Raw genomic sequence first — 23,568 nt, 5'->3', positions numbered from 1 at the left:
GTGTCTATTCAAACTATTGCGCTTCTGTCATCATCTGCATGACTGCACACACTTGAGTCTTCTTGCATTCCTTCTTTTCTTTTACATTGATTCCATGCCTATTGTGGAGGCTGTTTTTGGGGTTTTCAACACGCCGCAGCATTGCACAGCTGCACGCCTGTTTAAGGTTTTTGTTTCTTTATTGTGTTTGCTGCTGCGAGCACTCAAACTTGCCATGAGACGCCATCCAGCATTAAATGTGTCTCTGCGTGTTTATGTCCTGCAGAAATATTTACGAGCATCGCAAACCACATTTACCGTCTGCACCATGGCAGATTTACACGATTCTTTGATTCATCAGGTCACATACGTGCGCTGACCCTGAAGGAGCCGGGTTTACTTGTGGCTTTAGTCAGACTCGCTTTGTTAACTGAGCTGTAACACATCTCCTGCACAGAAATCAGTTTATTTATGCAGAATTAAGCTTTCGCAGACCTTTCTATGTAAAGTTTCAGGAGTTCACGGTATGAGACACATTAGCCACATATATTCCTCCAGACAAACACTCCTGTGGGAGGGATGAATCCAGTGCGCCGAGTGTCAGCGAGTACACATTCTAGTGTTTTACCCACGAGAGTTTTTTTTTTTTGGCTACACTTTGTAGCTGGTTCACATGGGAACTGTGGACCCGCTTCGTCTGTGAATGATCATGTATGTAGAGACTCGATAATTCTCTTTCTCTTGTCCCTGCACAACGGAGAGCTTAGAAATTTCCAGCTGTTTGCGACAGCTGTGTGAGTTAAGAGGTGGGGGGGGGCGAGAAAAAAAAGGGAACAAATCAAAGACGGAGAGGGGTTAAACACAAGAAGATTTCATAGTTGACAGAGATTAGAGGTGCAGAGAAATCTGAGATGTTTGTGTGCGGTATGGCAATGCGTGTGTCTCTGTGTTGAAGCCAACGGTTCTGGCTTCCCACGGTATTACCTGAATGTGCCTTCAGTGGTGAAATATTGAAAACTTTCGCTTAATACCACATCAAAGTAAGAAAGTTTCCTTGCACGCCTGGGCGATATGGTTGGAATAACATATCACGATATAAGCATTTCATATGTCGATATTTATCAGTATTTATTGATTAGTTTTTTCTTTTAAATATCTGAAATACTACCAAACTGGTGACGTGACTTTCCTATTTTATTCGCAGTTTCCTCTTGAGTTGTTGTGCGAATCTTTTCCATTTGCTCTGCCCTGATTTTTTATTATTTTTAAGCAGTTATGAGGCCCAGTGGTGCAACAGTACTCAACAGGTCGTTGCTAGGTAACCACAAGTCACTCAGCAAGTCGTTGCTAGGTAACCAGTGAGCGAGAGAGATAGGTAATGCCACTAGCCTTTCTTTACTGACCGTGAGAGCTTGAAATTATTGAACTTTGTATCGGATGTACTTTCTATTTATATTGATTATGTGTCTATCAAATTATTGATTTATTACCCAGCCTTTTCTGCTTTGAAGAAAAATGTACGGCAGTTGTTCATGATAAATGTTCTAAGCTACCTTGTCTGGTTTGATGATTCGTTTTTTAAAGATCCAGTGTATTCAGCGTCTCACTGGGCAGAAGAGGTTAAACCCAAATTACCATCATGGCGTCATCTTGGTGACGCACCATGTCCTGTTCTTGTGGCAAACAGTGATGTTTTCCTATTCCCCAATCAACTGACTGGGTTGTGTTGTGCCAGTGGCGCCGCTGTAGCCGTACCTTACTGTCGTCGTGTGGACCTACAGGAACGGTGCGGTATGGGTCCCTTTTACAAAGCAAACCAGCAAAGTAGCGTATGGAACCGCACCAGCCTGTGCCGTACCGCTAAGTGGAAACGAGGAATTACAGTCTGGCAGGATTCATGTCAGCCTAATTTTTCAGCTGTTGTTTATGAGCAGGTATCCTGAAACTCCACGGCTCCACGAGGACTTCTTGAACGAGCGCCGGTTCCTCATGCGCACACGCGCACGCTTCTGCGCGCGCTCACACAGTCATTCGCTCGCAGCAGATTTATGGGAGCAGCCGTTCCAAGAAAATCTATCACTTCCATATGTTGCGAATGCGCTCGCTGCTGGCCAAAGCAGCATGCGGGCTGCATGTGTGTAAAATCATGGAGTGTTTGTGCCTAGCTCCAAGGCCTCCGTTTAATTCTCCAGTTTCATTATTAGATGTTTTTTCCTTTGCCACTCGATCCGCTCCACCACAACTTCTCTGGAGACCAGTAGAGAAACGGTCCTTTTCTTTGGTTCAGTGTGTAGCTCTAAATTATTTGACTTCCCCCTCCCCTCTGTCTTTGTGTCTTGACCCTCCAGGTGTGCGGAGGAGGTGCGTTGGACTCCAGAGCTGAGCAGTGCACGGCCTTTAACAACCAGGAGTTCATGGGTCGCCTCTACAGCTGGGAGCCTTTCACTGAAGGTGAGCGCCGAGTTAACACACTCGCACAGTTGTTAAAGCGTTTCCTTGCTTTAATTCGGTAAGAGGTTTATAGGGTGAATTAACTGGCACCGCAAGGGAGAGAGTAAAATGTAAGCCTGAGCGGGTTCAAATTTCTCTCTAATGAATGTGAGTTGGAAGGCGTCCTCTCATGCCCAGCCCCTCCGGCATCCCCCACTTCTCCGCGCAGCATCGGCGGCAAAGGGAGTAGACAAGGAAAGCAAATGACTGGAGCTCGATTTACTTCTGTGCTTTGCACAAAATACTTTGCTTCTTTTCTTTTTCCTTTTGTTTGTCCAACATCTCTCCCTCTCTGCCCGCGTCTCCTGCCAAACGTCTCCTCCCTGCTCTGACGGAGGACGCAGATTCCTGCAGCGTGAGATAAAGAGCACAAGAGCAGTGATGAGATGCGTGTGTCACACGACTAGTGGAAGCAGAATTGGGGCAACTTTAGAAGTTGCTCGGTTTTGGTTTTACAAGCAGCCCATTAAAAGAAGTACTGCCTGAACCTTTTGACGTTTGGTGACTTCGTAGCTGCAGATGAGGGTGATTTTAGGTGATAGACCAACACAAGATGCATTTTATTGTTTTTTTCCATGAAAATAATCTCTCTAAAGTGTGGCACACATTTCTCTGCAGCACACTTTATCCTGATAACCCTAAAAAAATGTCAAGCAACTGGTTTGTCTCAGATGTTAAGCAGTTATTAAGTAGAGTTTTTTGTGTTAAATATCCAATGTACTGTCAATCTAGTGACATGGCCATAAGAGGCACAGTGGCAAAACATGAAACTGCTCCCACATACTAAAGCCTACTGTGTGTATTCTGTGGACCGTGCAGTATCTGATCACTCTGTCCGAAAACGGTTGATATTTTATAGTTAAGCCTACGTTTCTCATGTCAGATTCCCTTATTTCCCACATTCTGAATGGATACCAACAAGTTTGGTGAGCTGGTTGTCGCAGAGAGCAGCAGACACGCTACACGTCCTCAATACGACTGGTTGAATCTCAGCATCATCATCTCGGTGTCTCATACAAAACACTGCCGAGCGGCTTCCTGTGCATCGCCAAATACGCCTTTCGTAAAAATTTTAATTTGTGTGGACGTGTCCGGGGAACCTCTGCGTTACTTCAAAAAGTGAATTATGCTCAAGTATGTTGGGTCAACCTGAAACTGCTGCTGCGTGCGTTACTCAACAGGTTGTTGCTAGGCAACCAAAGAGCGAGCGAGTGAGTTGATGCTCTGCCTACATCCCCCAGAACGCTGTGCGGTTCCGAATCAGAGTTCAGTTATTATTAATTATTCTATCAGTCGTATTTTCTATTGATTCTGATCACATGTCTACCGCAACACACAGCTCTGGAAAACATTAAGAGACTCCACTGCATTGAACCCCATTGAAAACCTCCTGGCTATTCCACCAGATATTGATTTCTGAACTCTTCCTGAGTTAAAACATTAGCATTGTTGTAACTAAATGAATATGAACTTGTTTTCTTTGCATTATTTGAGCTCTGAAATAAATAAATACAACATTTTTTCCTGGAATTTCGGAGACATGTTGTCAGTAATTCTTAGAATAAAAGAACAAAATTCATTTTACTCAAACACATACCTACAAAAAGTACAATCAAGAGAAACTGATCGGTTTAAGGGATCTCTTAATTTTTTCCAGAGCTGTATATTTTTATCATTTTATCACAATCACTGGGCTGAGACACGGTGGTAGCAAAATCATGCTGTGAGGTGCTTGGCTTCGGTGCAAACAGGGAAGAGAAAATAGCTGGAGCCTATCCGAGACTTCCAACCCTTAAAAATTGGCCTAATCAAATCCCAGACCTAAAGTCAATAACAAATCTATTTCAGAGCTTGAAAGTTGATGTCCACTGATTCTAATCAGTCTGAGTTAGAAGAATATGCAGCGTTGAAATATGCAGAGCTCCTGTATGAGGGTGTCTGTGTCATGGTGTGGGTTTAGTTCTTTTTTGGCAGCAAAGATGGTCAGAGGTGATAAAAAGACGGATTGAGTAAACACAACACAACTGTGTATAAAAAACTTTGCAAAGAGTCCAGATTTCTATACATCTCTTTTTTTCTCAATGCTAGAGGAAAAGAAACAAGAGACAGAGAAAGCATTTTATAGATATTTCAGGAATTTTAGGGGGAAAAAAAGAAGAGTGAATAGAAAGATTACAAGAAATGCGGGAGGGGAGGAGGGAGAGTAAAACGCAGCTGTGAGATGATCTCAGTTGTGTTTGTCATTGGGCTTATAAAGCATGTGCATGATCTCCTGTGTATTTACATCATGGGCGTACTGGTTGAGGGCGTTCTGCATGCGGATAGCTGTGTGAACCTGGGATGAAATGTGGGAAAATAATTTGCACGTGTGTGTTTGTGTGTCTGTCGTTTGGGATTTTACTGTATCGGTAAAGCCGGAGCTGTGAACACACAAACACCCTGGGAGCAGAGACTCAGAAGCCCGGCTATTACATACACAGCTTCGCTTTTGGTTCTGCTCTGTCATAACATAAAACACACTCACCAGTCTGCCCTCAAATAAACGCATTGCACGAAATTGAAACCAGATATCCAGTAGAGTGTGTAACAAAAACACGATTTTCTGCTATAAAGTGGAACCCGATGCTGCTTAAATACTTACAGTTGAAGAGCTGCAGTCGATATTTTTTTGTAAGCAGTGGATCAGATAAAATGACCCAATTAAGTCCTCCCTCTCTGTGTTTTATTAAGTGTCAGCCACGTATCTTAGTTTTCCATCTTGCAGGACTGCTGCATATCAGGCTCATGGCTCCCCCCAGTCTCATTCCAGGCTGCACAACGAAACTGTTTTCGTGGAAAAAAAGCAGCAATAAACCCCTCTCTACGCTACCTGTTCCTCACACTAACAAAGTTAGCATTTTACCAGATGTGTGGCTGTTTGTTCTTTTAGCATTAAAATAAGCCGAATGATTCACATATTCTACATTCCAGGTTTTGTATTGTCATCCTGGTGCCTATATGGTTTGCGAGCTGAACTCCAGCTGATGAATGCCCCCGGCTACTGCAGAGTCATTTGACGCAGGACTGAATGCAGATTGTACTATTTCCCATTTTAAACAAAGGCCAGATGTTACTTTAGGTTTTTGTCCAGGAAGAGTGGAAGATTTAGACTTTAAAGGCAGATATTTCCTCAGGCGAGCAGGAATGACAATGGAAAGCATCAACGCCCGGTAGCTTGGTGCCAGAAGTTTTTGGCACAGAGATCCGTGTCACTGGTTGTCAGAGCCGTTTTGGCAGAACGAGTGTTTGATGCTCTGTGTAAAGCTGGTCATGGCAAATGCATGATTGTAATAAATAGCAAGTAATCTGGCAATGATCTGGTGGCGCAATGAGAATAAATAAATCTTTTTTATTCCCTGCACTATTTCAACAGTCTGACAATAAATGCTGTAAGAACATCACTCTGATCCAAAACCAACTTTTATTGTCAGTTTTGTTGAACAAATTACTCTTTTCCCTTATTAAATACTGAATGAAGGTGTAACGGTGCCCCTCATTTTTTAAGTTTTGTTTTGTCAGACCTTGAGTTCCCTTAAAATAGTCTTGATTCAGAACTTGACTTAAAAAAAAAAAAACTTTGGCTCCTTTTTTTTTACTCATTTTCTGTCAATGACCAAATTTTGCTATAAAAATTGTTTTGCTTGTTAAACCAATTAACTTTGAGATATCAACTGTTTATCTGAGTGTAGAAAGGGAAACGAACGGTTAAAATTTAAATTAGATCTTAAATCAGTTCAATATGATTAACTGAGCACATTGAAAAGCAACATCTGACAAAACAAAATGTAGCATAATTCTCTAAGTCCTCTTTAGATAATTATGCTACTAGGCTAACCATTTATTTCTTGAACCTGGGTACTGTGGATAGTCATGAGTTGTCAGTATCTTACTTTCCGCAGACAGACGTTTTCTTTAAGTGATAAAAACAATGTCTTACCAAAGGAAAGCTAACAGTTAGTCAGACTGATTAGCGCCTGTAAAACCACTTAATCTCAAACGTTTCATGTTGGTGTGAGCCATTTCAAACACAATATGCTAATCAATAATAACTGCAGATCATATGAGTTAGAGTTGCTTCATGTGGTTAAAATTATTCATCTTCTTGAGTGAAAATGTCTACCTGCTAAAGTCTTTGAGGAAAACATCTGTATATGGCAGATAAGGTACTAACTACTGGTAACTACTCCACAGAACCCCCTTCAAAAACCTGCATTGTCCCTTTAAAGCCTGCTGGAACGAAAAGATGACTGAGCAGCAGTTGGGAAGATGGCAAGCTCTAATACTGAGGCGTTTTTTTGTACTGTATTACTATGGGAGTCTTTGAATAAAACAAGCCATCAAGTATGTTTACTGGATCTACTGGATAAAGAACTGGCAGCGTCACTGGATTTGAGCATGGAATGATTTTCTTACTGTCTCCAAGGTAAACCGTGTTGCACTGTTTAGCTTATGAAGGCTGGCCCGAGCCCAAACCTTTCACATCGAGCCTCCCGTCGTCAGTCTGAGGAGGTAGATTGAGTGTTTTATAGTTGGTGCTGGCTGGATCTTTGCATTAATGCACCAAGTCTACTTAGAAATGATGTCCCTGATTGATACTCCCTCATCCTTTAGGCGTTTTGTCACCGCTGCTTGCCCAGGTGCTGTTTTACTTTGACATCACCTCTTTTTCCAGTCCCTGTCCCATCTCTGGACACTCATCCTTCTCTCTTCCTGTCCAGCTGCCTCACTCTTTCTCTTTTTCTGCTGGAGTTTGTTTAGATGGACTGATAGTGGGGAAGCATATTTAGACAACATATACTTCCCCTTCTGCACACTAAGCTGAGAGAGGGACAGAGGGATGGTGGAAAATCAGAGGAAGCGAGGGAAGACGAGGCGAGTTACAGATGAAGCTTGAGGGGGGAAAAAATTAAATGAGAACAGAAGTTGAGATTTGGTTAAGCATGATTTGAAGAGATGGAGATTGTGAGAGACAACCTTCCTCATTTTGCAGCAGCTTCGGGTTTAAAGGTCTAAAACTATTACAGATGGATGGAGGAAACAAGCACCAACTATCTCTCTTTCCTGTGTCTTTTCAGTACTTCAGAGGATACGAAGCCATTTGTATCTGTTTGCAAAGTCAAAATTTCATTCGGGTAACGATCAGAATAAAAACATCTCCTGTAAATGAACGAGAGCAGCGGCGGTGTCTCTAACGATATCCGTCATGACGTCAGCGTTTGATTTGTTTTAATCATGTCTCAAGATGTGAGAGTCTAGGAGAGATGTGGTGTCAGAAAGACGAAACCATCCTTCACTTCGTCATGTCCAGTTCAGAATTTAAAACCTGAGCTGGATAATTAATTATTCAAAATTCTACTTACCACAAAATGTGAGCTTTTTTATTTTCTGTTATTTGTCATGTACCAGACCACCTTAAAAGACTAGAATACGACAAGTGTCTAATTCTTAGGTCAGTAGTTGAGACATAATCTTTGGCTGAAGGTTAGATTCCAGCTTCTTCCTGCCATGTGTTTATCTATTGCCTACTGATAAATGTGTGTGTTTGTGAGTGCAACTCGATTTCTGAATTTCATCTATTTACTGACACTGACTATACTTTGGACCTGGCATTCCAGGGGGTTTGAGATTTTATTTTTTGTTTATATTTCGGTATGAAATTGTTGTCATTCCGGCCCCGGTTGTACATTTGAATCGTTTCGCTCGTAATCCTGTCACTGCACTGTTTAAACGTCTTAAGGGAAATGTTTACATGTCCTGAATCAACACTTCCTTCTCAGAGCGTGTTTACAAGCTATCTGATGGTCCTGCTACAGCCCGTGTTTTTTTTTTTACGAAGCTGTGTGATTATGAACATCCGATCCAGGTACATTGCCCTCTGTGCATGAACTCCTTCCCACTTCCACTCAGTCTAAACACACTTCTTAATGAAGTTAATAGGTTTGAGGCTGGAAAAACTGTTGATCCAGCTTCAAGTCAAGGTTTCATCTGAGCTGTGGGTCGTAACTTTTGTGTTTTCTGGTAATGACTCGCGGCAGGACTCGTCTTTATGCCAATAGATTTTTTTTCTGAAAAACCGTTCAGAGCTTGTTTAGTAATGCTTGGTGTGTTTTTTTTTTTTTTTTTTTTTTTTTGCAAAGAAATAAAACAATAAAATACTGAATACATTAGTGAAATCTTGTTTGACTTACCCCTGCTAGCTGTTTAAGCATTTCTATCCCTATTCATGGCTCTAGTTGTGCACAAATGTTTTCTCATTCCTGCTAAACTGGTTGGTTTGTGAGGTAAAGCGATTGTTTTCCAACCCGGGTCCTTAAGGCACACCGCCCTGAATGCTTTAGATGTTTCCCTGCTTCAGCGCACCTCATCTCAGTCGATAACTGATTAACAGGATTTTTGCAGAATTGCATTCTTCTGAATCAGGTGTGCTAAAGCAGGAAAAACCTATAAAACAGGCAGGGCACTTTTAGGGCTGGGTTGAAAAACAGCCTGTGTCTTAAAATGTGTTTTATTCTTCTTAAGACATATTTAAACAATGTAAAAGAATTTAAGGTTGTAACAGCTCGACTGGGCTCATTTTAAGCACATGTTGCTTCATCATTTAGTGTAAGATTGTAAGGACATCTCTTGAAGGATTTGTTCTGGATTCTGCTAAAGCTTTGCTTTTCCTTTGCCTAATGAATCATGTTGTTGTTTTGGATAAGTGACTGGACTCGTCGAAAGATAACATCACTCCATCTTTCATCTTCATGCTCAACCCTACATGCGAATTGCAACAGGATGCTTCACTGTCAGCATAACTCACAGAGGCATTAATCTTTTCTTCACCGGAGGAATGTTTTTCCAGATGACTTAAGGGGGCATCTTCAGAGAAAACAACTTTACCATATTCTAGACTCTGCAGTCCAATCCTGGTATTTTGTGTACCATTTCTGTCTCTCTTTTGTGTTTTATTTGGAAAAGAGTTTATTCTTTGCCACCCAAGAGGTCTTGGCCTCACTGTCTGTGCGGAAACGGTCACAAATGCCCCGCTGCCAGTTTTGGTCAAGCTCTGCACTGGTGGCAAACCAGTCCCTCAGCCGAATCTTTTTTGGGTGACATTCATGTCACTTCCTGGACTTTCTGTTGTGCCCGCTTCACAGCAGTTCAACCGCGTAAAGTTCATGACTGTACAAATAACTAATTTTAGGTGTAACCATCCTGCTCCTCTAACTCAAACAGAATGAGTGACATCAGCTCTGTCCTCATTAAAAGTTTCCCCTGAGCTCATCAAAATTATCTCAGCAATTCCTCCATTGCTTAACCTCGCTCCAAATTAGGTCTTAGATGTGCTATTACTAATACCCGATTTGATCGCTGTCCATGGCAACCTGTTCCCATAAAAACGAAAGCAGTAAAAGTTTCCTTTAAGTCTCAAAACACTTTGGTGCTGCTGTAGTACTACACTGGTATTACACCTTTGCAAAGTCTTCTGCTGATTTAAGAAATATCAAGAAGTTAGGAGATTGCGTGGAAGCACATGGAGATCCTTCAACCCAAAAGGTGAAAGCCGAGGTCAGGTATGCGCCCTTTACTCTTTGCTCCCAACTAACTCTTTTGAACTTCCGACTTTAAAGAAAATGGAAACTTTAACCTCCTTGTGGCTGATGACTATTCAAGATGGCAGACGTTCTGTTTTCACGGTGAATCTCTCTCAAATGTCAAAGACATTACAAACTTATTACAGAGGTGATTTTATGTGTCTGAGGTAAAAATCGTTTTCCAACAGGTGGTTTCCAGATCTGCTTTGAATGAGGTTGTTTGCGAACTTTGCAAACTCACGTCGGAGTAGCGTTTGCATTTGCGTCGTTGTTTGCAAGAAATATACCCCAAAAACAGTCAGAGGCCACGCTCAGAAGCAGAGACGCGCCTTCCTCCCACCGCTAGCTTAATCTATGACTCGTGACTCATGCAGTGAGTTTGTGTCTGGAGCAGTATTTCTTGCAACATAATCACAGCTCTGTCCACACGCACATCTGCTCTCCCTGCATGAGGACTTTAGCACCCGTTACACTCCCTGACATCTTTCCTCAAAGAAAACAGCCATGGCTTTAGCCACTCGCTGCCCTCTCCTGTCCGTTCTTTAATGTCCTTTTTTGAAGAAGTAGTTCCACATCTTCTGTGAAAACTGGGACGAGACGTGCGGCATTCATCACACGTGTTTGAGGCAAATGCTTTGGGGAACATGGAACCAGATCTGTCACAACGTAAAAAATATCTCCATATTATTTGCTTGCATTGCTTCTTTCCCTGTGGGGTCCTCCATACTCACGGTCAACCTTCTCTCTTGTCACTGAAGGGCTTTTATTTCCTCCCTAACCTTGAGCTGTGCTCTCGTTCTTTGATTCCTGCCTCCTCCTCTTTCTGCTTTCAGCTGAACTCATAAATCCACCCTTATGTTTACAACTCTCCTGTGAATATGTATGTGTCTGCTGGGGAGCTGCGCAGCACGGGGAGTCAGTGATCAATATCTGGTTTTCTGAAGGTTACACGTTCAACTCACTTTCCTGGCTTGCAGTCAAAGGCGTTTATGACTCTAGTGGAGTTTTTCTACATTGTCTGTTATAAAAAGAAAAAGTAATAACACACTGTAAAAACACAAAGTCTTACCAAGTATTTTTATTCTTGTTTCTAGTTCACATATCTTAGCGCACTCGAAATAAGACAAAACTAACTTACAAGTAACTTTTCAGTAAGAAATAGGAGCTTTTGAACATGGAAAATTCCTTAGTATTGCAGAACAAGTTCAAGTTCCACTAACAGATTATTTCACTTATAACAAGACATTTTTCCCATAAGTGAAAACAATTTGCCAGTGGAACTAATCCTTTTTATTACTAGTTTATATTATTAAGAATATGAAGAAATTATTATCCTAAAATAAGCTCCTGTATATTGCTGAAAAGTTTAGTTTTACTCCAAGAGTACTAAGATGCTAGAAACTAGAGCAAAAGTACTTGGTAACGTTCTGTGTTTTTGCAGCGATCTTCTTGAACTTCTCCACATGTTGTAACCTTGAATCCACAAATTTCAATTAGATTTATTCTGATTTATTTTTGATAAATCAGCACAAAGTAGTTGATAATTGCAAAATGAATGGAAAGTGCAACACGATTTTTAAATTCCTCTTCAGTTTTTCAGAATTTTTTTTTTTTTAACTCACATAGCAGTTGACTGCACCCGATTTTATTCATGGGTATCAGGATAAATGGGGTTCAAACGCCCACCACATTTTCATATTTTTATTTTTAAAAATCTTTGAAAACCACTTATGTTTCCCTCCAACTTAACAATTTTGAACCCCTTTGTGTTGGTCGGTCCTAAAAATTCCCAATCAAATACAATCAAACTTATGACCATAACACTACAAAACATTAAAAAGCTCCTGGAATGTAAAATGTGTTGATATCTCTGCTTGTGTGTTGCAGCTGGTTTGGAGAAGCAGTGCGAGCTGACCTGCAGACCTGTCGGTTACCGGTTTTACGTTCGCCTGGCAGAGCGCGTCAGAGACGGCACGCCCTGCTTCAACACTAGTGCCAACGATGTGTGTGTGGAGGGACAGTGTCTGGTGAGTTAATTCAGCTGTTTGTGCGTGGAAGATTGTTTTTCAGTTGTCGGAACGTGATGCCCAACTGTCTCGCCGTGGTTGCAGTAAAGCAGAACCTGGCTGTCCTAAAAATGTCCGTCTCACATCTGGATGCTGATTTAAGCCTGCCATGCAGATTCAGACAGCCCTGTTCAAGGGCCTCTTTTCTCTGTGTCTTCTCTCTCATTTACGCTCCCACTCTCTGATTTCACCCTCAGTCCACTTCTCTGCATCTGGCAGGAATCTTGCAAGCGTCAATTACCAATTTACACAACTAACAGTGAAATAAACACTAAAATTGGATGTGATTTGTTAAAGGTTATCTATTATACTTGATTGAACTGGTTGACTAGGAATATGGGCTATAGAAAACATGTCCATTGCATTTTCTTTGCACGAAATCATTCAATTATTTTAGTCTGGTCCATTCTGCCTATTTTGAGTTTCTTTCAGAATGAGATGTTTTAGTTCCTCAAGTCATTTTAAATACAAACAAGTTGCTGCTGACCACCCAACTCGACATTTACACTCGCATGTGAAAATGGCTGCAGACAGATGCGTAATTATTCAACCGCACATCTTTGAAAAGCAGAAGTAGAGCCTCCTGCACAACCAACAAGAATACAACATGTGGTTTCTGTATGGTAAGTTAACAACAAAACAGATTTTACTAGCCATTTTACAACTCATTCAGCGGTAAAACCAGCGACCAATCATGCTGGAGTTCCACTTAGGTTGCTAGGTAACAGGGCTGGGCTCGGCTGGGGTTGCTAGGCAACCGCACAGTGCCCAACAAATGTGATTTAACAGTTCTGAGGCTTTTGAAAAGGGTAATTTTCTAGATTCCAAAAACACTAATATCAACTTGTGGTTTTTTTAAACAAGCAGCTGAGACCCACATGAGAGTTTGCAAAAGTGGAAAATTTTGCATATCAGGTCCCCCTTTCACAAGCATTTCCCTCAGTGTCACTTGTCTGAAACTATTTTTTTTTTCTCCCACTGTCTTCCACCAGACTGAAGGTTGCGACGGCATTCTGGGTTCCAGCGCTGTGATCGACAAGTGTGGCGTGTGCGGCGGGCGGGACCGCTCCTGTCGAAAGGTAACTGGAAGCCTACCAAATGGCACCGTTCCCCTCGGCTACCACAAGATCGTGGACATCCCGCCGGGAGCCACGTTCATTACCATCACGGAGAGACGAGCGAGCCCCAACTACCTGGGTGAGATCTAACAGACAAATACATTTCTGCACACACACTCACACTCGTACGTCTCGAGATTTGATTCCCTCAGACTGGCTGCAGATCCAGTTATAAGTGAAGTGTTGGCGGGCAAAGTGCAGCTTTGGCCTGCGATCGTGTGTGTGCTGGCTTCGTTTAAGACCGTAGAGTTTGTGGTCTCGCAGATTTAGGCCAAGTACAGCTTGTATTGCTGGAGTTGTAAGGAATCAGTGAAGTGTGTGTATGTTTGTCTCTGCTGCCTCCTGTTTGCTTGTCTGGGAGTGTGTTTGAACACAGGAAGGGGCTTCTAGGACTTGGCCAGGCTTAACTGGGCTCTAAATGCGAAAAGTGAATTTTCTCCTGAACCTATCGCCCGTTTCCTGCTTCTTTTCCCCCCAGCAATAAGGAGCGGCACCGGGGCTTCCGTGGTGAACGGGGGCTGGGCTGTTGACGCTCCAGGAGATTACCAGGCAGGTGGGACTACTTTTACCTACACCCAACCCAGAGCGCAGGCGGAGGGGGAGGAAGAGAAAGGCGAGTCCCTGAGGGCGCGGGGACCCACCACAACACAGCTGCAGCTTTATGTAAGCACAGGAAGGCATTTATTTCAACCCTGCAAATAAACACGGAGCAGGCCACTGCTGTGACAGGAACTCAAGAAGACTGAAAGCTTTTGAAATCAAATTTTGCTGATATTCGTGCCCTGGACAAACAATTCTAGCAATCTCATCCAGAAGAGGAGGATTCAAAACCACAACGTTTTGATAAAACTAATTAATGACCCCAACGAGGAGTTTAATATCAAATACTCAAAACTTTTTTAAAATATATTTTACGAATGAAATTTGTGTTTTTTTGTTCAGTTTTCCTTCAAAATGTTTTTTTTTTTTTTTTTTTGAGGTGGGGTTCTTCAGAGGTATAAACAGCCGTCAGTATTTTACCTTCGTACGGCATTAATCAGCATCATCCTAACAACAGAACAGAGTTCTTAACCTTAAATGTTTAATAGAGGAGCGCTGTTGAGATCATTTTATGGAGGCAGAGTTTCAGAAAGAGCAGGAGTTTTAAAAGAAACAGAGACCCAATTTCAAGGCGTTAAATCACAAAGCCAAATTTCTTTTAAGTCATATTTGTATATAACATTTTTGTAACAACTGAGGGTAACAGTTACTTGATTGTGCAATAAATGGCACTATTTTCCTAAAAAAATACATAATACTGTCCCTGTAAGTAAGGCAATAAGGTGAAAAGATGCAGATTACATACAGATGAAGGTTTGTGGATGCAGCAGGATGGAGTTGACTGTTGTGATCTGGGTTTTCTGTGTAGTAGTTTAGGGAACCTTTGATAAGCACACAGAACAGTAGTCATAGTATATTTGACCAGGCATGCAGAGTTTTGCTTCTTTTTTTTTTTTTTTTTTTTTTTGCTCGGTAATAAATAATAGTAGAAGTAGATGAATGAAAATGGAGGAAGAGGGGTAATTAAAGTGATTTAGGGGCTACTGCTCCTGAGATGTAGCATTAAAAAGATTGTGTGATGCTCATCTGCTGAGGGTCCGGACAGCCAAGTTTTAGCATTACGACAGCCTACAGGCAGCTACATTAAGGCTTAGCCTAAAACCACATCACACTGCCCAGGGCTCGATATTAACAGCCTCACCCAGAGATTTCAATAAACTCCAGAGCTCGTTTCATTCCAATAGCTTTATTTATTCACATCAAAGTCAGCTGCCAAATGTGTCAGATGAAGTTGCTTTACAGTTTCTGCTGATTAAGTGTATAATTAAAGTAACTGTTGGAGTGGAGCTGCACGGTTCGTGGCATCACGGCGAAATCCTGGGCAGGGCGTCGCTGACACACGCGTTTCTGCGTTTGCCGTGTTTGCTCTTGTATCCAGATCATTTACCAGAAGGACAACCCTGGCGTCGACTACGAGTTTTACGTCCCAGTGGAGAACAAAGACGGAGACAAGGAGAGGCCGCCGGAGAACGAGGCGCCCAGAGAGCCACCCAAGGAGAGAGCGAGGGAGCGGGAGCCAGTGAGGGCCCCGCTTCGCGGTGAGACGAACTGCTTTCTACTCATATGCTCTTCTTTTCAGTGACTGAGACACAGTTTAAATCCAGCAGAGCATCACAGGGAGTCATTTTTTCCAAATTACTCAAGGCAGCGTCGCTGTGGGCTCTGATTGATGCCTCTTTGGATTAGGACGGGCGAGGCTGTGGGCCGTGTGGGTGGGATTCTTGTCCCGGCGTGTTTTTGTGTCTGTTTGCCCTTGACCCAGATGCGAGGCTATCAGCTCAACATGTTTGCCATCATGAGACCCTGACCTCACTGTGATTTCATTATCCTCTGACTCACGTCGCCTTCCTCTTATTCTACATATTTCAGCGTGTTTAGCTTTTTTCCTCATGCACTTTATCTCTCGCATTTCTTCCCCTCTGTGCATCTATTTTCTAACTTCTCCTCCGCCTTTCCTGCCATTCCTTGTTTATCTTTGCTTATCTTTTCTCCCAGGTTCCCTCACGGTGTCGGCAGAAAACCCTCCTCCTGTGTCAGATCCTTCTCTCCACTCCTTGTCGTCCTCCTCGGCCTCGTCGCCATCCTTTGACCGCTGGTCACCTGACAGGACGCGCCCTCGGGGATCCGCGCCCAATAGAAACGCTCGGATCCCCCCTCGGACTGACCTGCCGCCGGACACCCAGCTGCCATTTGTGTGGAGGAGAGGCAGCCTCACCGAGTGCTCTGCGACTTGTGGCAGAGGTAGATAGTCTCACTTACACACATCTGCCTGGTTATTCATAATCATTTGGATCATACAATGTCTCCCTCCTCAGGTTGTTGTATGCAAGTGCGAGAGCAATTAAGAGTAAATCCTGATTTATTCTTATTCTATCCCTCTGAGCAGGCTCTCAGCACAGAGTGGTGATATGTGTGAACCGACACACAGAGGAAGAAGTCACAGAGGGGAACTGTGACTCTGCAGCCAAACCTGCTGCTGAGGAGGAGTCCTGCAACACACAACCCTGCCCTCCTTTGTAAGCCGAATTAAGATTTTTAAGATGTTACTTAGAGTTAGATTGTTACTCTATGTCAGGTGTGTCAAACTCATGTTCATTTTGGGACACAACAAGATTAAAAAGGGCTGGTTGTGAAACATTGTATTGATAGAACCCTTTAACAGACTGTTTAAAAATATTAATAAACAACTGTCTCTGAATATGACGAGTATTTCTTAAAATTAAATAATATTTAACATCTTTTCACATTAATGTAATTCGGCACTATACAGACAAAACTGTTTTGATTTGATTGCTAAAATAATATTTAAGCACACAACTGTTTGGTTCTGTTTATGCGACTGCAGTATTTAGAGGGGCACATAAATAGTTATGGTGGGCCAGATTTGGCCCCCCGAGTCTCAAGTTTGACACTTTTGCTCTATATAGTGCTTTGCAGAAATATTCACAATTTTATTTAACATTTTACCACAACCACAGACTTCAATGTATTTATTGTGATTTTATGTGATAAACACTTTTGAAACAATCTTCTCACGAGTTATGCAGACTAAAATATGTAAAAAATAATTGTTCTTCATACAAAAGTTGTAATTTCTCCAAGTTAAACGTACAATCTTCAGACACTTCCTGTGTGTGTTGTGTGTTTGTTAGCTGGGAGGCCAGCGCGTGGTCCGAGTGTAGCGTGTCCTGTGGGCCTGGTGTGCAGCAGAGGCAGCTGCAGTGCAGGCAGAGCTTTGGGTCTCGCTCCACCATGGTCCACCCTCAGCGCTGCGCCCACCTCACCCAGCCTGACTCCACGCAGGTCTGCCAGCTCCGCCTCTGCTCCCACTGGGAGGTCAGCACCAACTGGAGCACGGTGGGTCAACAAAAACAAAGCCTTAATGTCATTTTAATGTCACCCGTTGGGCTGCACAGTAAATCAGTAACAACATATATCGCGATGGATACGTGATCAAAATCAACAGATAATGCGCTTGGTAGAATTTAAATAGTTTTACTGAACTCTGATCCAGAACCGCACAGCATTCTGGGGGATGTAGGCAGAGGAAAGACGTTAGCAGCTCAGCCTCTCACAGCCAACTAAACAAAATGAGTGGCATCAACTCTTTGGTTACCTAGCAATAACTTGTTGAGTAACTTGTGGTTACTTGGCAACAATTTGTTGAGTAACTTGTGGTTACTTAGCAACAACGTGTTGAGCAACTTCCGCACAGCATTAATTCAAGGTTTCACCTAAGAGCCCTGCTTAATTATTTGATTAAATAAAGCGTCATAATTCTGTTATGATTGTACTATTTAATTATATTATTACACAATGTGTTATAATTGTACATTTATAAATTAATATGCCATGTCACTAATGTTATATTATGTGTGTGCAACTGTTTTTTTAATAAATGTTTTTTTTTATGATGTGGACACCAGGAAGAGTAGCTATCGTCATGGCAATGGCTAATGGGGGTACAAATAAACGAACAAGCTAACTAACAACACCACCGTGCCTCATATCTGCTTAAAAATAAACAATGTGGAGTGAAGACTGGACAAATCAGGAAAGGTTGCAACAAAAAACAGATCAGTAGTTATTGATATTGACTGATATGAAAGGTTCATATCGTGACACATTTTTTAGCCGTATCGCCCAGCCGTAATGTCACGGTATCGCACCATATATCAAGGCAGGCTCTTATCATAGAACGGAGCTGAATGGCACCATAATGACTCACTGGAACAGTCCAAGTAAACTCAAAATGTAATTTCTTCACCAGTGCTCTGTGGACTGCGGCATGGGAAGGAGAACACGCAACGTGCGCTGCGTCAGCGACCAGGGCAGCATTGTGAACGATAACGAGTGCAACTCTCGACTCCGCCCAGATGGAAGCGAGGAGTGCAACATGGGGCCCTGCGTCACCAACTGGTACTTCACTGAATGGTCCAACACTGTGAGTAGCACACAGAGAAATGGAGGAACACGTACGCTCTCCGCTGCAACCTGCAACATTGTCTCCCACTCTGTGGCCTCAGTGTTCAGCGCAGTGCGGCCCCGGCGTGCAGAAGAGAGAAGTGGTGTGTCTCACCCGGGGAGGGGTGAGAGACGGAGGAGGAGGAGGCGACTGTGTTGCCGAAAAACCAGCGGAGCTGAAGGCCTGCAATAAGGGGCCTTGTGTGCCAGTGAAGATGTGGTACAGCAGCCCCTGGACAGAGGTACGACGGATGGGCCGCTACGTTTGTGTTTGAAATCTCAACATGTAATACCGAACACATTATTGCTTCATAGATAATTGGGAAACACATTGATATTTCACAATATTCATCCTCTGCAGTTTTTCTCACTTTAGACTTTGAAGAACGCTGATATATGTTATAAAGAACAAAAATCAATGTCAATATTTAAAAGAACCCCAACAAATCTGATAAAATGCATATTCAGCAACAAATAAGGATAAAAATAAAAATCCTGTCATGTTAGGAATAAAGCGAAATGATCAGTTTCCTTGGAAAAAATTCATAAACTTCACATCCTCCAGGCCAAAGCAGAGAGGAAACATCTGGTTTATTTTAGGTGTGTTTGTTATAAACAGTGGGATTATCCTGACGTATTTATCGTTTGTTTTGCAGCAAAATGTATCGTCACTTGGTCAGAGATGCTGAAAGTCTAGAGTTTCCCCTCGCTTAAAACATTTTGTGCCTCATGTTGTGAAAAATGCAACTCAAAGGGATTCTGAACAAGCAAATAAAGAACTTGTAGAATTAGCCTCCTTCTGCTCTCAGAGTTGAAAACTAAACTCGTGACGCTAAGTTTCCATTTTACAAGAATGTAAGTTTTAAATTGAAACTGCTTGCATTCACCATTTTGTTAACTGGTGAAATAAAGATTAATAATTGTGATTTTGTTAACATTTAATGGAAAACAGAGTTGTACTCTATCATCTCTTTAATATTTGACTAACGTGAGGTATTCTTTTCAGTGTAATGTCCAATGTGGGGATGGAAGCCAGCGACGGGAAATCATTTGTGTTCAGAAGTTGGGCAGCGACTTTACTGTCGTGCCGCCTACTGAGTGCGCACATCTGGAGAAGCCTGCCGCTGTCCAGGAGTGCAGCATGGCGGAGTGTCGGCCTCAGTGGTTCACCACAGAATGGAGCGCGGTAAGACACACAAAACATGTTTTAGATTTATTTATAGATGCTTTTGTTTTGCTTTGCCAATGCAGACATCACTGGAGTGAAAGATGTAATGTGAACCTACAATGAGAAGATGTTAGTTGTTGACGGTTCTTGTAAAATGACTGAATATAAATACTTCTTTACTGCGGCTAGGGAAAGGACTGGGACTAATTGTGTCCCTGTTTTTTTTTCATATTTTCACTGTGTTCATGTTGCTGCTGCTGCTGCAAGACCAACACAAGTTAATCATAATTGTGAAGAGAAATGTAAATAATGCTGAAAACTTTTTGGGAGTTTGCACATCAAGAAACTAAAATTTAATTGTCTGCAAAATAGCTCCGTTTCAGTTGGATTGGATACAGAACGTTTTGAATATCACTTTTCAATCTAGCCTCAAATGTTCACCTGTTTTCAGGACTGCAGACTGACTTTGACTAGGCCATTCTAACACAGTGACAGTGTTTGATCTCTACCTTTCTATTGTAGCTCCAACTGTATTTAGGTCAGCTTTTCTCTAGGATTGTCCTGTATTTAGCTCCATCCATTTCCCTGTTATTTTGATCAGCTCCCCTATTCCTGCTGAAGAAATGTGTCCCTGCAGCATGATGCAGCCACCACCATGTGTTACAGTAAGAACGGGGTTGACAGGTTGATATGCAGTGTTAGTTTTCCTCCAACTTGATTGTTAAATGTTCTGCTTTGTGGGTTTGTAATAGAATGAGGAACCTCAATTTTCCTCATATTCTTCATATATTGATAATCTGATTTTTCACTCTGCATGTGTGTGTGGGGTTTTTTTGTTTTCAGTGTTCTCGTTCCTGTGGGAAAGGCTTACAGGTGAGAGAGGTTCGCTGTCTAACACCAGACAAAGAGCACAGCCTAGCATGCGATCCCAGCACCAAACCTGAGCAGGAACAGATTTGCAACACCATTCCCTGCGGCCCACAAGTTGCGGGTGAGTGACTCATGCAGTCATGTGTCTTCTGGTCTTTATCCGCTCTAGCCTGTCCCTAATCCTCTCTGTTTGCAGATAAAAACTGTCGGGACAGGCGTGATAATTGCCTGATGGTGGTGCAAGCCAGAATGTGCGTCTACTCCTACTACAAGATGGCGTGCTGCGCCTCCTGCACACAGAGCGCCCTGCGTGCCAAGAGGCACTGAGCAGCCAGGTCACAGGAGGAGGGGGGTAAAGGTCAAGACGACCGATCACCCCTGAAGGATGAGTCTGCAGGAATGGACAGTCCAGAGTTGACGTGGCATTCACACAACAGTTAGCTATTTCCTCCTGACTTTTTCAGGTAAAACACTGTGAAAACAGATGATTCCTTCTGCTAGTACTCAGTCACATGTGACAAACTGTGACCTCCTTCCTCTGAGCTATCTTGACTCCTATCTGCAGTAAGTGATGCACCGTTGGTGCTTGCTGTAACTTACACTCATTTCTGTGACTGTCAGGTTGTAGTGGAACAGTCTCACTGAGGGCATAGACGCTTCAGCAGCTAACTCTGCCTTTTTTAACATCCTTCCCAATTCACGACATGGCAAATGTAAATAAAATATGATATTGTTATTGGATTCAGAATCTTGTGCTGCAGTATAAGTGCAGTAGATCTGTTAGAGTAGCAGCTATGAAACTGCTTCCCGCAAAGCTAGAAGGATTTTACTTTACGTGTTGAAGCTCTGTTATCCTGTTTGCCAAAAAATGCTTCTTAAAGTGTCCTTCTATTCAGTACTTGGACAGTTCGAACCAAAGGGGTGGGGTAAGCATGACAGTAAGTGACCAAATACAAGGCAATGGAAAGAAGGATGGGAGTCTCCATATATATGTTGAATAATTCACACAGATGTCATAACAGAGCAGGTTCTTGTGTTTTTTTGTTCTTTACTCTGTGACATATCGTGTCGTTTTCCCTGATTAATAATTGAGTTGTCTTCTAGCAATGTCTAAAACGCTTGAAAAAAATCTGATCTAAATAATTCATATACTAAAATCCAAAAAGAACGATTCCCCTCAACATGCTTTGCTTAAATTGTGAGTTTTCCTGCTTCCAAAAGGAACCCAGTGACTTTCAAAAGCAGGCACTGGCGCCACCTATATGTGAGGACTGATGATTGCAGTTCATTTATTTTCTTTTTTTTTTTTTTTACAAATCTAAAGATCTGTCAAAAACTTTAATTATTCATATCAAGTCTGATGAAAGGACTTATCTAACATTTGCTTATTCCACTTATTTGTATTTTATATTTCCAAACAATGACCTCGTCTGAGCTACATCAGCTACAAGAGAAGGAAATAGAAGAAACTTCTTAAAACATCTGGGCAGAATGTGTTCTGCAACATAAATCACTCCACACAGATTTATTGAGTTACTTTATAAAGTAATGTTAGTTTTTGATAATGCAGAAAACTCTTTCTGACAGCATCAAATGCACTTTCTTTTTTTTCTTTCTTTCTTTTTTTTTGGGACTATGAGCTCTGGAGGGCCTTGTAACAACTTTGTACCTTCTGAACTTTTTTCGTTACATTACAACCAGAAATATCAAAGCATTTTATCAGGATTTTATGTGCTAGACCAAGCAGGACATAATTGTGAAATAGTATCTCTGACCAGCTTCTACCTTTTTGTTAAAGGAATGCATGGCCACAGCATAATCCTTCCACCGCCGTGCTTCACAGTGAGGAAGGGATATTCAAGGATGTACACTGTTAGTTTTTCTCCAATGCTTATACTTTTATGACCTCACCCTGCTTTAAAAATCTCCATATAGCTTTATCTTTGACCTGTCTCCATGACGCAGTTTATTCACTATTGTTCTCTAATGAACCTCTGATTACTTCACAGAACAGCTGGATTTAAATTAAATTACTTCTGAATTGTTTTCTAAAATGAGTTTTAGGGGAATCAAAGTAAAGAGGTTTTCAGATTTTTATGTCTAAAGGAAATTTATTCCCTCCATGTCACAATTATGTACCACTCTGTGTTGGTCTGTCACACAAAATTTTGGTTGCAATGTGACAAAACTCTGCAAGTTGCTGTATGATATGATATTCTACAACTCTGTTGCTGTAAACCTCTGCATCTCATCGCCTCCTTTGGAGAAGATGATGAAGTCAGAGTCTCGGTGAGGCTAAAAAAAGCTGCTTTCTTTCATGCAATAGTCTTGTAATCACTCTCACTATATGATATGGATCAAATGCTTTTTAAAAAAATGCTTTTCAATATTTTGCACATCAAAGATGCAAACTCTGTATATAAGTGTGAGTACTGTTTGACCTTCTTTCCCTTTCCTTTACCTCCCACGCCTCCCAACGTGACACAAACTCACGCCCCGTCAAACAAGAGGAATCTGTATATTTGTCAGATATGTTTTAATGTCTGTAATTATTTTTAAACATTTACCCTTTAATGTTAGTTATCTGGTGTGCCATTGCACTCCTCATATACCCATATCTAACTAATAAATAAGTGACATAATGGTGTGCCTCAATGATGACTGAGTTGGGTGTGTGTGTGTGTGTGTGTGTGTGTGTGTGTGTGTGTGTGTGTGTGTGTGTGTGTGTGTGTGTGTGTGTGTACGGCTGTGGCTTTCAATGTGTTATTCTTGCCTTTAATCCCTTGTAGTATAAATTACATTTTATATATGTACAACCACAAAAAAATGATAGTTATTTATCTATGATCTGAAGAAAATGTAATTTATTTTCTGTCCTAAGGAGCTGTAGGATTTTTTTTTTCTGCTTACATCAGAGATTTTCAGGATGTTTTTATTGCTATACAGACATTTTTTATCATTCAAAATCATAAAACAGTGTGGGAAATGTATATGTCGAAGTTTCATTTTAAATAAAACTGATATAACAGAAAAATAAAGAGATGTCTGTGACAATTATTTCTGTGCCGTGAAGGAGGAGTACCTCGTTTGTCCAAATGGTGGCACCATTGAGTCTGTAAATGACTCCTATTTCAAGACTGGTTGCTTATTTTCAATATTCTAATAAAATTGTTAAATGTACAAAAATATATTATCTA

General features: G+C 41.7%; 1 protein-coding gene across 2 annotated transcripts in view; it reads left to right on the top strand.

The window, feature by feature from the left end:
* Positions 1 to 23,409, top strand: part of adamtsl4 (ADAMTS like 4) — a 45,049-nt gene extending 21,640 nt beyond the window's left edge. For both annotated transcript variants that reach the window (XM_014987179.2, XM_088013615.1), the window contains 13 exons: positions 2,328 to 2,430; positions 11,973 to 12,112; positions 13,144 to 13,348; positions 13,748 to 13,932; positions 15,248 to 15,407; positions 15,865 to 16,110; positions 16,256 to 16,385; positions 17,022 to 17,226; positions 18,140 to 18,313; positions 18,396 to 18,575; positions 19,340 to 19,519; positions 20,345 to 20,492; positions 20,568 to 23,409. In XM_014987179.2, coding sequence (XP_014842665.2) covers positions 2,328 to 2,430; positions 11,973 to 12,112; positions 13,144 to 13,348; positions 13,748 to 13,932; positions 15,248 to 15,407; positions 15,865 to 16,110; positions 16,256 to 16,385; positions 17,022 to 17,226; positions 18,140 to 18,313; positions 18,396 to 18,575; positions 19,340 to 19,519; positions 20,345 to 20,492; positions 20,568 to 20,698 — 2,187 coding nt within the window. In that variant the 3' untranslated portion in view covers positions 20,699 to 23,409. The remainder of the gene's footprint in view (positions 1 to 2,327; positions 2,431 to 11,972; positions 12,113 to 13,143; positions 13,349 to 13,747; positions 13,933 to 15,247; positions 15,408 to 15,864; positions 16,111 to 16,255; positions 16,386 to 17,021; positions 17,227 to 18,139; positions 18,314 to 18,395; positions 18,576 to 19,339; positions 19,520 to 20,344; positions 20,493 to 20,567) is intronic.
* Positions 23,410 to 23,568: the final 159 nt, after the last annotated feature.

This window comes from Poecilia mexicana, unplaced genomic scaffold (genome assembly GCF_051168715.1).
Source record: "Poecilia mexicana isolate PSO_F unplaced genomic scaffold, ASM5116871v1 scaffold_16, whole genome shotgun sequence".
Lineage (NCBI taxonomy): Eukaryota > Metazoa > Chordata > Actinopteri > Cyprinodontiformes > Poeciliidae > Poecilia > Poecilia mexicana.
Note: the sequence above shows the minus strand (reverse complement) of the source record. Positions and strands in the feature narration are given on the sequence as shown.